This window comes from Protopterus annectens, chromosome 8.part1, assembly GCF_019279795.1.
Source record: "Protopterus annectens isolate FY-2018-M chromosome 8.part1, PAN1.0, whole genome shotgun sequence".
Lineage (NCBI taxonomy): Eukaryota > Metazoa > Chordata > Ceratodontiformes > Protopteridae > Protopterus > Protopterus annectens.
Window position 1 is genome coordinate 47,809,742 of NC_056742.1, and position 14,842 is coordinate 47,824,583.

A 14,842-nucleotide genomic window follows, 5' to 3' on the forward strand; every position below is an offset into this window, starting at 1 on the left:
CCCCCTTTTTAACAGACTCACACAGAAGCCCATTTATTCACTTAGAGCCCATCACTTCCCATCCGCTTACCAGCAAAGCAGGACGTCTAAGATTGCACTGATGCAGCTTAATTATGAAACCCTCCTCTATCAGCCCATTCAGCACAGGATTATCGAAGGCAGGGATGAAATAATCGAACTAAATAACAAATCCTGAACAAAATGATGTCATTGGAAAAGGAAAACACGGACGTACTCAAGTGAAACAACTGGAACACGACACTGCAGTGGCAGAATGCTGAAAATCTGCTAGCAAAGAGAGACTCGCAGACAGACACACACACATATACATACGCTCTCACACTCACACACACACACACACACTCAAGTCTCACAAGCACTGCGACCAAAAGCCACACTAACACACGCATTCAGCGTCAGGAGGCACCGTGCAATCTAACCAGTCCTGTATATTCACTGATCTTAGTACTTGCTCATCTTCTTTTAGACATAATCAGTGTTTCTTATTAGTAGTAGTATGTTACTAGACAAAGAAATGTTCTTCTGTCTTTAAGATTTCCTTCCTGATCAGAATGAAAGTACTCCAGTCCGGCTTGGATTCTGTTTTCGGGACCTGCATTACCAATGCTTAACGCGGGGGACGTCAGATTGTGCACTTTCGCCGTGTATAGGTTGAGCTGTGTGTTGATGTGAAAGCCAAAAAGCCTGGTTTGGTTCCAGATCGCGTCTCGCTTATGATAGATGAACACAGAAAAGAGTGAGCGGTGAAAAAAGCCACATAAAATAGGGCAAAGGAAGACGTGGAAAAAGGGCTGACCACCGCAGGACATGCAAAACTGCCTCCAGATTGTAATGAATGCAGACGGTGGGAAGGCAAGCCGGGGGCACCCACAGGAAAACTATCGATTGAGCTAGATACTAAGCCCAGCGAATTGAAAATTCTTGCTGCCTCATTAAGTCTTCCTGCTCGGAATCAGACACTAGACTTGCCTTGGTGATGGGTATTGGAGAAGCGCCCACGGTCGCTCGTTCCCCTTTGGATCACCTAATAGAACTATCTTTATATGCAAGGAATTTAAATCATCTGTCCTTTTGAAAAAAAAAAAGAAGAGAGAAGGGTCATACGGAAAGGAAGACTAAAACACTTGGAAAAGGTTCACACATCATTTGGTAACCACACTACCGACAGATCCATCAGCTTGCTTGGATTGTATACTTCTAATAAACTGTAATACAGCTTGTTGGGCTCTTCTTTTGTGACAAAATAAGGTTCGATTATTGCAAAAGGATTGGTTTAATAATGGAAACGTGATTGAACCTTTGATGCATTTAACACGTCCTATGTGATCTAATGCCATCCCTCAATTGTTCTACACTTTAAAATTCTATATATGAAATGGAACATCGAGGACTGTACAATATTGTCTATTACCTGATGCTGAATGCACCATTCTTATTATTTGCAAATGGTAAGTGGATGTTTAAAAGCTCAACACGTGTGAAACGCCTTGCTTTACTGGAAACACCTGCAATATTCAGATAGAAGCGCCAAGGTAAAAACGGAATTCCAGTCTGCATCACTGATCTATAATTGAACAGGTTGGAGTTGAGGCATATGTCTTTACCTGGAACATTTTAACCATTAACTGTTACCATCTTATAATAACTCGCGCTATTGTCCTTCCATTTCTGCTGTTTGTTGACAGTGATGTCAATCTATGGGCAGTGGTTCAGTGAGGAGTGAAAGGGGTTGTGGCTTTTATTCCCTGATACAGGCACTGTGGTGCAATACAGTATGGGGGTAACGCCAGATACCGTGATGCATGCATATGTATAAATAAGGGGAGGTATTTTGTGTGTGTGTGTGTGTGTGTGTGTGTGTGTGAGCGCGAGCAAATAAAATGCGTCCACTTCCACTTTTGGGGCTCTGCCACTGAAAAAAATATTTTTGCTTCTGTGACCTTCAATTTCTATAAATGTATAACTTCAACATTGCGTCCTCAGAGCACAGTATTTGCTTTCACTGTGCTGATACGGACTGTAGTGTGTCTGCTGTACTAGCCTTGCACTGTTTATATCAAAGACAGAATTACTAAGTTAGCATTATTACTAAAATGCATTAATTCCCCATAATGTTGTGTAATATTGTGGTATACCCCTCACAGTAATGACTTTTTGCATTCACTTGTAGTTTGCAGAAGAGGTCCGTAAACTGTCAGAATATTATTCCAGTAGGTCAAGTTACTGCATTGCTGACTGTATAAAAGTTCTGTATTGTGACTGTTTAAAATGTATTTCACAATGTCGTTTATTCAGTAAACGGAGAAAATGATTCTCAACGCTGAACACTTCACTTACTGAGGTGCCATTATTTGAGTGAAGCCAAGTCAGATAACACTGAAAATGATTGATCTTGCCTTTAAGTGTCTTATGTTAACCGGCGCCTTTGTAATTTTATCTTCTCCCAGCGACATTTACTGAAGTCCCCAAAGATGTGACTGTCAGGGAGGGTGATGACATTGAGATGCCATGTGCTTTCCGTGCCAGCGGATCCACGTCTTTTTCCTTGGAGATCCAGTGGTGGTACCTCAAGGAACCAGCAAGGGAACTTGCGCACGAAGTGGCTGTCAGTGCCCCTGGCAACAGAGGCAAGGTAATGACTGATAGTACACCTATGATATAACAATACTACGATTGTTTTGTGTTTTTACCACTGTAGTAACCACATAATTTTATTAAAGAAAGTGTTCAAAATATAATGCGTTACTACACTGCTATTTTTAGCAGTCCACAAATAAAAACATCCAGTCTCCAGTGCAACATTTATTTTACTTAACCTAGTCAAGACTGGTGCATACTCTGCAGAAATCTCATAAAATGGCGCTTATCTAGCCAAATGGTACCACAGCCACAATTGCATCTTACAAGGAGGTCATAGCTACTACCATACTCGAACTTTTCCAGATTATGCTCTGAACTTAGTGGCTTTAGTGGTTCTAATCCACGACGTGGTTACGACACCACAAAACCCAATCTCGGAGCAGGTGCATCATATGTAAGTGTTCCTGTGACGCAATGTTTGACTTGAGCTTTCCAAGTACGTTTTTCTAGGTAAACCCTGAAGTAGGCTTTCAGTCGGTCACCATGAGTATCCACCAGTCTGCCAGTTATATCACAGAACCGATCTAAAACTCTGGAGGATGCAGTGTAGATACTAGCAACTAAATGACCAAATTAAGAAGAAATTATCCACTCAGAAAGAAAAACAGTTATGTCATTTGGCTCGTCTAATGTCCCCGATAACACTTTAGGCATCTTGTTTAAAAGAAGAAGAAAAAATGCACTGTTCCATATGATAAACTTTTATAAGAACTAACAAATAGTGATGTGTAGCTCTTTGTCTCCAGAAATTATAGCTATAGAAATATTTTCTACAGAAAGGATCGTTTAATACAAGTCTTACTGTATCCGCTTTTGAAATGAATAATGGTAACATTTAAGAAACGTTGCCTATTGGAGAACCCCCGTTATTTTCATGATTATTTTTGATTTTTATGCAATTTGATTCTTAACGTTGGAAGTTTTTTCTATCACATTGATAATAACTCTATTCTTAGACACATAACGTTACGTAACTTGTGTTTTTTGTTTATTTTAACAATATTATGGCTATAAAATGGTTCACGCAGTCCAGCCCGCCCACTTGCACAAAATAAATACATCATATAACAAACATAATTGTGAGAAAGGAACTAACATAAAATGCTGAATTATAATTCAGTACTGATTAGGTGTGGGGGCTAGGTGGAATCAGAGGCGTGGCAGACATTAAATCCCTTTTTATCTGCCAGGATTGATCTCCAGGAAGGCGGCCCTTGCCCAGTCAAGTGTGGCACTGACTGGATGAAGTTGTATGCAACTCCTCGGCAGTTAGTGGCCACTTTTAGTGTAAACGCAATAGCTGTTAATATATTACAGAAATGGTTTAAAAGTCGAGGGTCCAGTTTGCTTAATTTAATATTTCGTGACATAGACGTTCCTGACCTGGAAAATGACGCACAAAAATGAATGAACATCAAATCAAAACCGACACTTTAACTTAACTGTTATCTGCCCCCCCCCCCCCATCACGTCATACAGCCACCAAACAGTAACATACATAAATTCCTTTTTAACAGATATATAATGTTGCACTGGGGCAGACGGTGTTAAAGCAATTTTAAATGTATGCGGCTGTTTTGTTGCCTAATTTTGTCAAAGTACTGATTTCTTCTCTTTGTTACAGGTTTCTGGAAACAGAGATGCCACCAAAATCAGCGTAAGTTGCATACAGTATTTAATTTATGCTGCAAACAAATGTACCAGTAAATTATTTATTATGGGCTTGCCGCACATCCAAATAAGGGTTAAAACTGTACACATTACAGTGAAATTATGGTGAAGGAGCGAAGGAGGTAAAACTCCCTTTAAGAAAAATAAGAAACCATAACCATCTGGAGAAAGTCTGTCCTTTGTTTTTGATTGCTCTATTTCTTGCTTTGTAACAAAGACACAGTGTATATAGATCAGTGTTTGGTGAAAACAGAACGAGTGCTTCTACATTGATTGACACCATATATCTTTAAAATTACTTAAGGAAGTAGCAAGTCTCAGTAATTTTTGCATGTGGTCTAAAATGCATGGTCTGAAACCCAAAGCACTATACAGAGAGCATGTTGTCTTTCTTCTCCAAAAAATGGATTATATCTGTGAACTCACACGCTCTCATGCTCCAGTGATCTTAGTGTTTCTACACTATATTTTTAAAGGGCAAAACTGAATGTTTGCTTGACTTTGTCCGCATGAGATATTTATATTCAAAATGTTTCACGTGGGAATAAAAGATGCCAAAGTGGTTTGCTTGAGAATAACCATTTCACAATGTCAAGAATAATATTTATATTTTTCAGATCTCTGTTAAGCATTATTTATGAAACAGATGATTTTCTGTTAATGACTAACTATCCTCCATGTGGTTTGGATTCAATACAACACACATTCTGACCCCTGTAATATTACAAATAGGTAATATGATGTATTAATTGCTGCGAGAAACTGGAAGGTTACATGACAATAGTCAATCCAAGTCACGCAAGATACAAAGTGTACGTCAGGTTTGCCGGTTGCATCCATCTCAGAGCCATTATACTAGCAAGTGAAACATTCTGTTGTTGCTGTTTAATTGTTACATAGTAATGGTGATGACATTTTTTGTTACTTTCTCGCTGCACTTGATTACATTTGTACATAGAACCACAACATGGCTTAAGTATGCATTACTATAAGATAAGAGCTATTATTTACAAAACGTGCACCATGCAAGACTGCTTCAGTTAAGAAGACTTGCAAGTTCCCTAAATTTCTTAAGGCCCAGTAAACTGGACCGCTATATTTTACGGTGATAACACCAGTATGGACTTTCTGAACTCAAAGAATGTTAATGTATTGCTAGTCCCCATACATTATCCCTTAGGAAACGAAAGAAAGAAAACAAGAACGTAGACAAAATTAATACGTTGCCCAATATACCATATATTATATATAACATATATGCTTTTATGTAAAACTGCAAGGTGTTAGTGACTGTGTGTACAAAATGCAGTAACATACATCATCACATCAATGCTACTAATTTTTCATAAACATTTCTTATTTTTGTCCTTTATGAATTAACAGACACGACCAGCCTTATTGAATACAGTACATGCACAACTAGTATGTAGTAACAATCAGATAAAACCAGCGTTTGGTTTTGCACGGATGCAATCGCATTCAAGTAGTGTTCATTTTACTTGTTTACTTCTTCCTTATTTAACACTGTCAGTCATAACTGGATATATTTTACCTCAAGCTATTTGGTATTTAGTGCTTTCCCGAAATTGCTAGCTAAGCCACTGGTCATATCATAGGGATGAGCATACTATGTATGTACCCAGCGTTGGCTTGTCCTTTTCGGATATGCTTCCCTTGGTGTCTGATTGTTCTGTTATGACATATTTAAAATTCTTACATCAACCAAACTAAAGTGCAACCTTAGCTATCATCTTGAACGAGATTTTTTAAAGCCGATGGAAGTAACATGGTTCTTTTGTTGGGAAGCCTTTTTCTGTAGACACATAATCCATGTTGTTCCTCAGGTTGTTAAGTTAACGTAAATTATTATTTTAAAAAAGTCACAACCTACGGGGGTGGGGGTTTAGGATTCCACCTCGTCCTCTTTAGGCAGGACAATCCCTAATTTGGCAGTTGTGTGTGTGTGCCCCCCCCCCCCCCCATGTCCTGAAATTTTGAGGCAAAATGTATTTGTGATTACTATTTTCTGCAGGAAAGAATTTGCACCTGAAACATCTTAATATTATATGAAACAATGAAAACGAGTCAAATAATAATGAGCTTTTATTTGGGCAAAACAAAAGTGAAGTGTGGTCTTTTGCAGTGGATGTAAGGTCCATAACAAACGCCCCGCTTCGCTTTGGGCATTTGAAAAACAATGGAACTTTGTTGGGATTGTTGCTTTGGAAATTAACTTTTTTTGTACGATCAATACATTTGGATTGAATAAAATTAAGATACTTTCAACACTTTATAACGTAGAGTTGCACTGTATTTATTTTGTTTATGAATGTATGCATGCACGGGGAGGGGCTCAGGTTATAGGTAAGACCACTAGACCACTTAAATTGGATTGTCTTGTTCTTCTTTCCCCAGACTGTCCGTGTCCAAGGAAATGATATATCGCACCGATTGCGCCTCTCTAATGTCCGTAAGCTGGACGAAGGTGTTTACGAGTGCAGGGTATCAGACTACAACGATGACGAGACTCAGGAACACAAGGCTCAAGCCACTTTACAGGTCACGTCCCGCTATTCTCCGGACATGCAGGCCGCTGAGGCGGTGTCTCATATTCAGAGTAGCGGCCCTCGGCGGAACAGCGCCGCCAGCAGAGCGACGTCCGAACCTGGTCATGACAAGCGGCGTGTCCCTGCTGCTGCAGGGCGAGAGCAGGACTTGGCCACTACCACAGCAGCCGCCTCGTCAGCCTCACCTCCGCCTGGCAAAGCTGCCATTCTCCCCCAGCAGCATGGCTCGGGTAAGTGACATGGATACGCAGTGACACCAGCTGGCGAAAATGGCCCGCTGCAAAAGCATTGAAAGGCTATAGGCCCACTTAGATTTGTGTCTTCATCTGGTGGAAGAAGCAAATTGCATTGGTTTTGGGATGACCGCAGTAATGGCATTCCATTCTGTTAGCGTACAAGGTCTCGTTTTACTTTGAATTTTATTACTTTTCTGCATGTATGTGTGCAGAGAAAAAAATGCTGTTGAATTAAAAATGTTAGAAGTAGCAAATTAATGCATTAGAATCATTTGGTAAATGTGGGTCCGGTGGTACGTGTGGGAGCTGAATAGCTTTCATTTATTTATAGATGCATTTATTTAATCACCAGTCACGCATTTTTTCCTTGTAACGTGTATTGTGGACTTACTGATTTTATTTAAGAAATACATTACCAAATGAACCTGAACTAAGAATTCAGTCTGCCAGTCAATCTTAAAATACATCATAATCAACTATCTTGATAATAAGAATATGTTTGCAGTGATTACTCAAGGAATATGCTCTGATTGCTGTTGGCAAGAAACCAAAAAAAAAAAGGGGGGGGGGCAATAAGAATAATTCAAATGCAGAACATTTTTTAAGTTTTTATAAGCATTGTAAAAGCACCTTTTGAAGGAACGTGTGTATTGCAGCAAAATTCTGAAAAATAGGATGAATTTCAAAACTGACTTTAATTCCAAGTGCGAAACTACGTATTTTACTTGTTGATATTTGAGACCTTGTTCATTTCCAAGGAAGTAAAACGCATTTTACAAGGATAACGCTGTTTATGTCATATTTTAGTGATATATTTAGATGACACCAACTGCGCAATGCTTTCGAAAACATGCAGTGTACAAGTTCAGTATTCCATTACCCAAATGATTGTGTTTTTTTTTAATCTCTGATCAAGACGAGCATTTGTCAAAGTTATGCGCTTGTTTTCATAGCACTGATTTGGACGAAATGTTTATTCTCAGGATAGTACAGTGCTGTGTTTCCATTTCATCCTCATGTTCTCATGTGAGGATATTCTCCCTCAGAATTAGACAGGTGATTCCACCACAAAAAGTTCATATACAGCTACATAATAATTCGGATATAACTATCCATTGCTTTTTTGTCAGAATCACGTACTGCAATATTTAGTGGAACACTGGGATTTGTTTTTTTATAAAATTTTAGGATATTTGCCATTTTTTGCACCCATTTTTTGCAGGGTTCATTTACTGAAATACTGAATTTACAGCAAAGAGAAGTGGATATTTATTTATTTTTTCTAGAAGTAAAATCATTAGAAACACAAATCATTGAATAAAAATTGCGACACGCTTTGTGAAGAAAAGTTATGATAAACTAGCAATGAAATATCACTTGTCCAATTTAGTTTTTATAGGCAGTAAGTGCCCATCGTCTTCGGTTTGTAGGAACAGTTGTGCAAAGAGCTTAAGGTGAGATTAGAGTTAAGGTTTTATTGAAATGTTTCCAATGGAGTTTTAATCAATATTTATAATCAGTAAAAAGGATTGATCTAACACACCATCAGTGCAGTATATGCCTAAAATAAACTCTAGCAAGTCGATGTCCTTTACTTGGAGGAAAAAATGGATAACGAAAGAGTGTAGGGTTTCTTGAGAGAATTAGCAATGGAATAATCCTACAGAATACTTTAGTTGCAAAAGAGAGAATGTTGGAAAGATAAACATTGTTACATATTCTTTTTTTTTTTTAGAGAGAAAATTGAGAAGATGAGTGTTGAATATTGTTTCTCGTGCTTTTAGACAAATATTTTGGAATGAGAGAAGACTTGCCCCTAGGCTTTGTACTGTTAATTGTAAATTAGTATTAGCATGTGCATATTGTTTGCCTTACACATTTATTTACCTTCTCTCATTTACAATGATTAAGATAATATAGATTTTGTTTCATAGGTTCATAGTTTAGTACTAAGCTAACTGCCCTTGCGAGCCATTTTAAGCCTAGTCAATTATCCCTTGTGAGACTCAAACGCTGCATCGTTTGGTTTGTAAGGCAAACACTTTAGCCATTAAGCCACCCTCCCAACCCTTTCTAGTAGTATTTCTAGTAGTGAGCTATTAGTTACTGTACTTAAATGTACATACCACCCATACCTGTGTGTGGGTGTTTGCATTTTATGGTGTATATATGTTTCTATTCGCTGTATGAATGCATATAGGTATATGTGTGTGTGCATACATATATATATATATATATATATATATATATATATATATGTGTGTGTGTGTGTGTGTGTGTGAGTATATATATATATGTGTGTGTATATATATATATATATATATATATATATATATATATATACACGTGTGTGTGTACATAGATAACATGTAGGTTTATGTGTGCATAATTATACATACACTTACATAGATACACTTGCAGAGATATGCATGTTTGATATAGTTTGGGTTTATGTGAGGCACAATGGAGTATGTCAAGATTTCCTTCTGGATTGCTGAGTTCAATATCATCACATCCATAATTAATTTTTTCACTAAAATGTAAGAGATTTAAACCCCAGATGTGGAGAGGGGCTGTGGGTCCCACACCCCTAATTTTCATAACCGTATTCCATGTCACACAGACTTCAGAGAAAACACACAGCACCACTTATGTAGAGCACTGCTCGCTAATTCTACGCTGCAGTGAGTTTTCACCTGATAACTTGTTAGGATTCCCTAATGCTAAGAATTAACTAGCCTAGTGAGACTAGTTAGTGAAGTCTTGTCAGGTGACATCACTACTACAGTAAGATTGTGTCTGGAGTAGAGGTGGTTGAAAAGGATTTCATGAATGACTAGCTAGAAATAGGTTTGTGCCAATCATTTAAAGGTGTAGTAACACATGATTTGTTTGGTTAAAATGTGGAAAGTGTGTTTCATTGGTGATAGTACTTATTCACATACTGAATTTAAGTTCATGTAATGACCTAGGGTACAGCACACTGGTGCATCAGAGGTGGCCAGAGATAAACTTAGCAAGCTTATTAAAGTTTTCGTCAAACACAGAATATCTTAAGATGTCAGAGGCACATGCAACACTGGAGAGCAAGGTTGGAAGACTTACTCAAATGTATAACTGTTGAGACATTAAATGTTCATAAGAGATTGAGATTTAATTATGCCATGGCTTTTCTGATCATTGTCATGAATTGTTTTATATTTAGAAGTTTGCATTTTTGATAGATTATAAGACTGATGGAGTTGATATGCATATTATAGCTTTAATCTTGATCAATGATGATTCCATTTAACTTTCTTGAAACTTTCACCTGGGCTATTTGAAATTACTACTTATTATTTATATTATGGCTTTAATGTTTGTAAACAGTAAGGTGCAAATCATAAAACCATTCTTAGTTTTGAGTAGAAATTGCCTGAATGTTATTTGTGATTTTTTCCTATGTGGGGAATAGCACATTAATATGAACTCATCCACATACTGTGTGAGTTCAGAAAGACCTTATAATGTTGGTATATTATTTACAAATATAGTGAAAAGAAGTAAGTCAAGAACACAGTCTGTTGTATGCCAGATGAGGTTGGTAACATTATCCCAGCAAATAACATCTGGAATTCCTTTGAGATAACTAATGAACCAGGCCATGCAAGTAAAGTACAGAGTGATTTATATTAATACTTTTAAAATAAGAAATAAACAGGGTTCTAGTTGTTTCTCTCTGGTCAATTGCTATGGATAAAATAAGTGAAAGTAAGGAATGCAGTATGTGATCTATGACCATGGTGTAAACTATTTTATAATATAAAAGGATATGGACAAATAAGCTGAATAGTTAGGCATGTATGCATTTTACTCTGATTTTGAAAGGGTGGTAGCAGAGCTATTGTACGAAAATTATTGAGGGTACATAAAAAATTGTCTGAGGAGAATAATTTTGTAAGTTTTATAGAGCATGCTTACTGAATAGAGTTATTGACAGAGATGGTGATATTCTATAAATATCAACTTATCAAGTACTTGATCAACCATTTAGTTAAGAGATTCTGCTACTGATAATTTAGACTATTCAGTAATTGGGGCTAGTAGATATTCTTTGGCATGAACTGGTAAATTCATTGTTTGATTCCTAGCAAAAGTTTCACACCTCTCAACTGTCCAACAATACAATATGCTCAACAAGTCCCTTTGCGAGGAAATGGGAAGGATGCCATTGAGTGTAGGGAGTTATGGTGGCAAGTATATTTAACAGTCTATTCTATTTACTCTGTAATTTGAATGACACAACTAATATCTCATGTTTACTGAAAAAGAAAGGCCTGTAATATATATTTTATTAGGTATGTAATTTTGTAAAAAAAAAGAAACATTTTAGGCAATCGTTTATTGATATTTTTGAATGCTTGATTGTGTGTCCCCCCTTTAATTGTGAAATATGCAGTTTTAAGAGTTTACAGTTTAGTTTAGTTTTTATAGGCTGTGCCTTTAAATTTCTTTATATGATTGTCATGTGGACAACATTTAACTTGTAAATAGCACTGGTTGATTATGGAAGGTATTCTAAGGAAGCCTTATTTTTAACGGATGAAAACACTTAATGTTTAAAAGGTGTCTTGATTAAAATTCTCCTTCTTTGAAGTGACAACCACACATTTCATTTATTATCTTATTACTCAGTGTTGGTTTCATTTGATATGTGTGGTATCTCTGGATTTGTTGTTCCTTTTTTATTTTTTCTTGGTAACATTATTTTGTATTATTTAGTTTTGCATCATTTTCATCAGCTGTTTTTTACATATAATTATTTTATTGTTTTTATAAGGGATTCTTCATATGATGTTCTTTGACATTTTGAAACAAAACTGCTACAGCCAAACCCACAATAAGAATCATTCCTTTGTTTATCTTATGGCTAAGCATGTTCGGAAAGCGGTAATGTTTTGACTGTATGGGATTTTCTTTAACTTACAGCAAGCAAACTTATTGTTAGATTACTGACAGGTCTTGCTTTATTTAATTACTGGGTAAAGCCACATATTTATAGGTCAGTATGCCTTCTCCTGTATATTTCTCTATTAGCTTGTGTCATATAATTCCATATACATGCTTCTTTAATTTTTTGGCTCTGATGGTATGTCTGTGTGCAGTACAAACTGTAAGATGGGTAACATATTTTATAAGCATTTCTTCCAGCTTCTTTAACACCTTCTCAACTGTATTTTTTTCTAAGTAGCAAGCTTATTCTGTTAGGCAGAGCAAACATTTGTACAATAGACTCAGTACTGTATCATGCTAATTCTTTATTTTAGTTATACATTCCAACAAATTCAATTAACTCCATCGAACATGCAGAAACATGTTTTGGGGTTTTGCCCTGCACTTATTACTATGGGGATACAGCTGCATCTATGCAGTTGTTTACATGCTGGCATAGTGTGGTTATGCCACCATGTAAACAAGTGCATAGATGCAACTGTACCCCCATAGGAATAAGTGCTAGGCAAAGCCCCAAAACAAACCCACATGGTAGAACTATAATATCAACAAGTGTTATAAAAGGAAAATAATTTTGACCTAAAGTAAGAAGAGCAATTCCCAGAAAGACAGAGTCCTTGCCACTGAAATAAACAACTCAGATGCTTAATAAAATCCACCAAAACCAAGTTTGAGGCTAAAATAGCTGTCCAAGCCAAAGACAATCACAATGTATTTTTAGTTATGTTTTTAATCTCAAAAACCCAACCCAGCAATGCACTGAGCTGATTGTGAATGATATTGCCTACACTGAGGCTGAAGATATAGTGACCTACTGGCTGATTAAAGATAACTCTATCTTTACCACCTCTCACCTTTGCCTGCCCCCCAACATATGCCTGAAACTGGCTCACCTCCAGCTATCACACAAGATGAAGTCATGAAAGTGGTATCAAAAGCTAAAATACTGCATCTGGGCCCCAACAGTATCCCTGGATGCATCCTAAATAGCATGATGCAAGATTTACCCAGACCCCTCACTAGACTATTTAATGTCAACCTCCATACAGGTTTTGTGCCAATCAAATGGAGAACAGCTACAGTCATTCCCCTGCATAAGGGAGGAATTTCCATAGACCCAAGCAATTGCAGACACACAAGTCTGACAAGGCACATATGCAAAGGCATGGAAAGACTTTTCATGGATCTAATCAATCAGGACATAAGGAATCTTCAGATACTGGACCCATCTCAGTTTGGATTTGTAAAGAGTAAATCATGCTTACTCAACCTGGAGGATTTTTTGAAAAGCTCAACAAATCAATGGATGAAGGCAAAATGGTACACACTGCATACCTTGACCTGGGAAAAGTTTTTGACACAATTCCCCATTCAGACATAGTGGGAAAGCTAAATAAATTGTGAATAAACCTCTATATCACCTGCTGGATTTGCAACTGGCTCACATATAGGACACAGGAAATCAGAATAGGATAAGTTACCTCCACAAAGAGATCATTCATCAGTGAAGTCATCTGGGGTTCTCTACTGGGACCGCTGCTGTTTGGCATCTATTTTTCTGAAGTAAAAGCAAATACCAAGGCCTCAGGCTGACTAAGTGTGAAGAAGACTGCAAGATAGGAGCAGATATTGAATCCTCAAATGACTTAGCTATCATGCAGGAATGTTTGTCCTAAATTAATAAATGGTGCTAAAATCATGGACTGAAGCTAAATGCCAAAAAATGCATTATTGTATCCTTTGGGAAGTCATCTGTCCCAGGGAACTATCACATTAACTATACCACCCTAAGAACTGATTTGGGAACTTATGTAGACATTGACCTAACTTTTGACCAACATGTGTCCGTCATAAGAAAGTATTTCTATATTACACAGCTTATAAACAAAGGGATTGTGTTTAGATGTAGTGATGTCATTGACTCCATTTACTCAGCCCTCATTAGGCCAATCATTGAATATAATTCCTCCATTGGCATGTATCTGTCCAGACACATGCAACAACCAGAATTCCCACAGAGATACCTTACTAAAGGGATACAAGGCCCAAACAACATGTCCTACATGGACCGACTCAGAGCCCTGTCACTGTAATCTGTATCTTATAGACTGTTTCTCACATACAAGGCATCCTCTGATCCAATACTGAGGTATTTGCTGCATGTCAGCAAGTTAAATGGCATTAGAAATACTCAGTCTAGGGATCTAAACCTCTTCTGCAACATCAACAGAATGTTTTGTAGGGAGAGTTATGTCTGGCAGAGGATATTACTACTCTGGAACAGACTTCCCATCCACATAAAACAAAGTTCATCTCTGTCCATATTGAAACACAACTTGGATCTATGGATTGGAAACAGACAATTTACCCCAGGACTGCTCCCTGTAATACTAATGTACAGTGGCAGCTCCTAAATTATTTATACCATTAACGGGCCCCCTCAAAGTATGTATGGTATGATTTATTTTAATTAGAGGTAATATATAATTATCGACCATGGGATGAGTAAGACCGATCTCTAACTAAATGGGATATGATAATTCAAGCACAATATAGGGAAACTGGTTAAGCTTAAAATAGTCTGCAAGGGCAGCTAACTTAGTACTTACCTATGAACATAATTAGTCAGTATTCCTCTGGTCATCGTACATATATATTTATATCATATTTATCATATCTATATATATATATATATATATATATATATATATATAT

The 14,842-nt window shown here is 37.1% G+C and overlaps 1 protein-coding gene across 1 annotated transcript in view; it reads left to right on the forward strand.

Annotated features, from left to right (window-relative positions):
* The first annotated feature begins 89 nt into the window (after positions 1 to 89).
* Positions 90 to 14,842, forward strand: part of VSTM2B (V-set and transmembrane domain containing 2B) — a 529,675-nt gene continuing 514,922 nt past the window's right edge. Inside the window, exons 1-4 of the mRNA XM_044081661.1 lie at positions 90 to 1,469; positions 2,469 to 2,653; positions 4,286 to 4,318; positions 6,748 to 7,129. Of these exons, the coding sequence (XP_043937596.1) occupies positions 1,397 to 1,469; positions 2,469 to 2,653; positions 4,286 to 4,318; positions 6,748 to 7,129 (673 nt within the window). The 5' untranslated portion in view covers positions 90 to 1,396. The remainder of the gene's footprint in view (positions 1,470 to 2,468; positions 2,654 to 4,285; positions 4,319 to 6,747; positions 7,130 to 14,842) is intronic.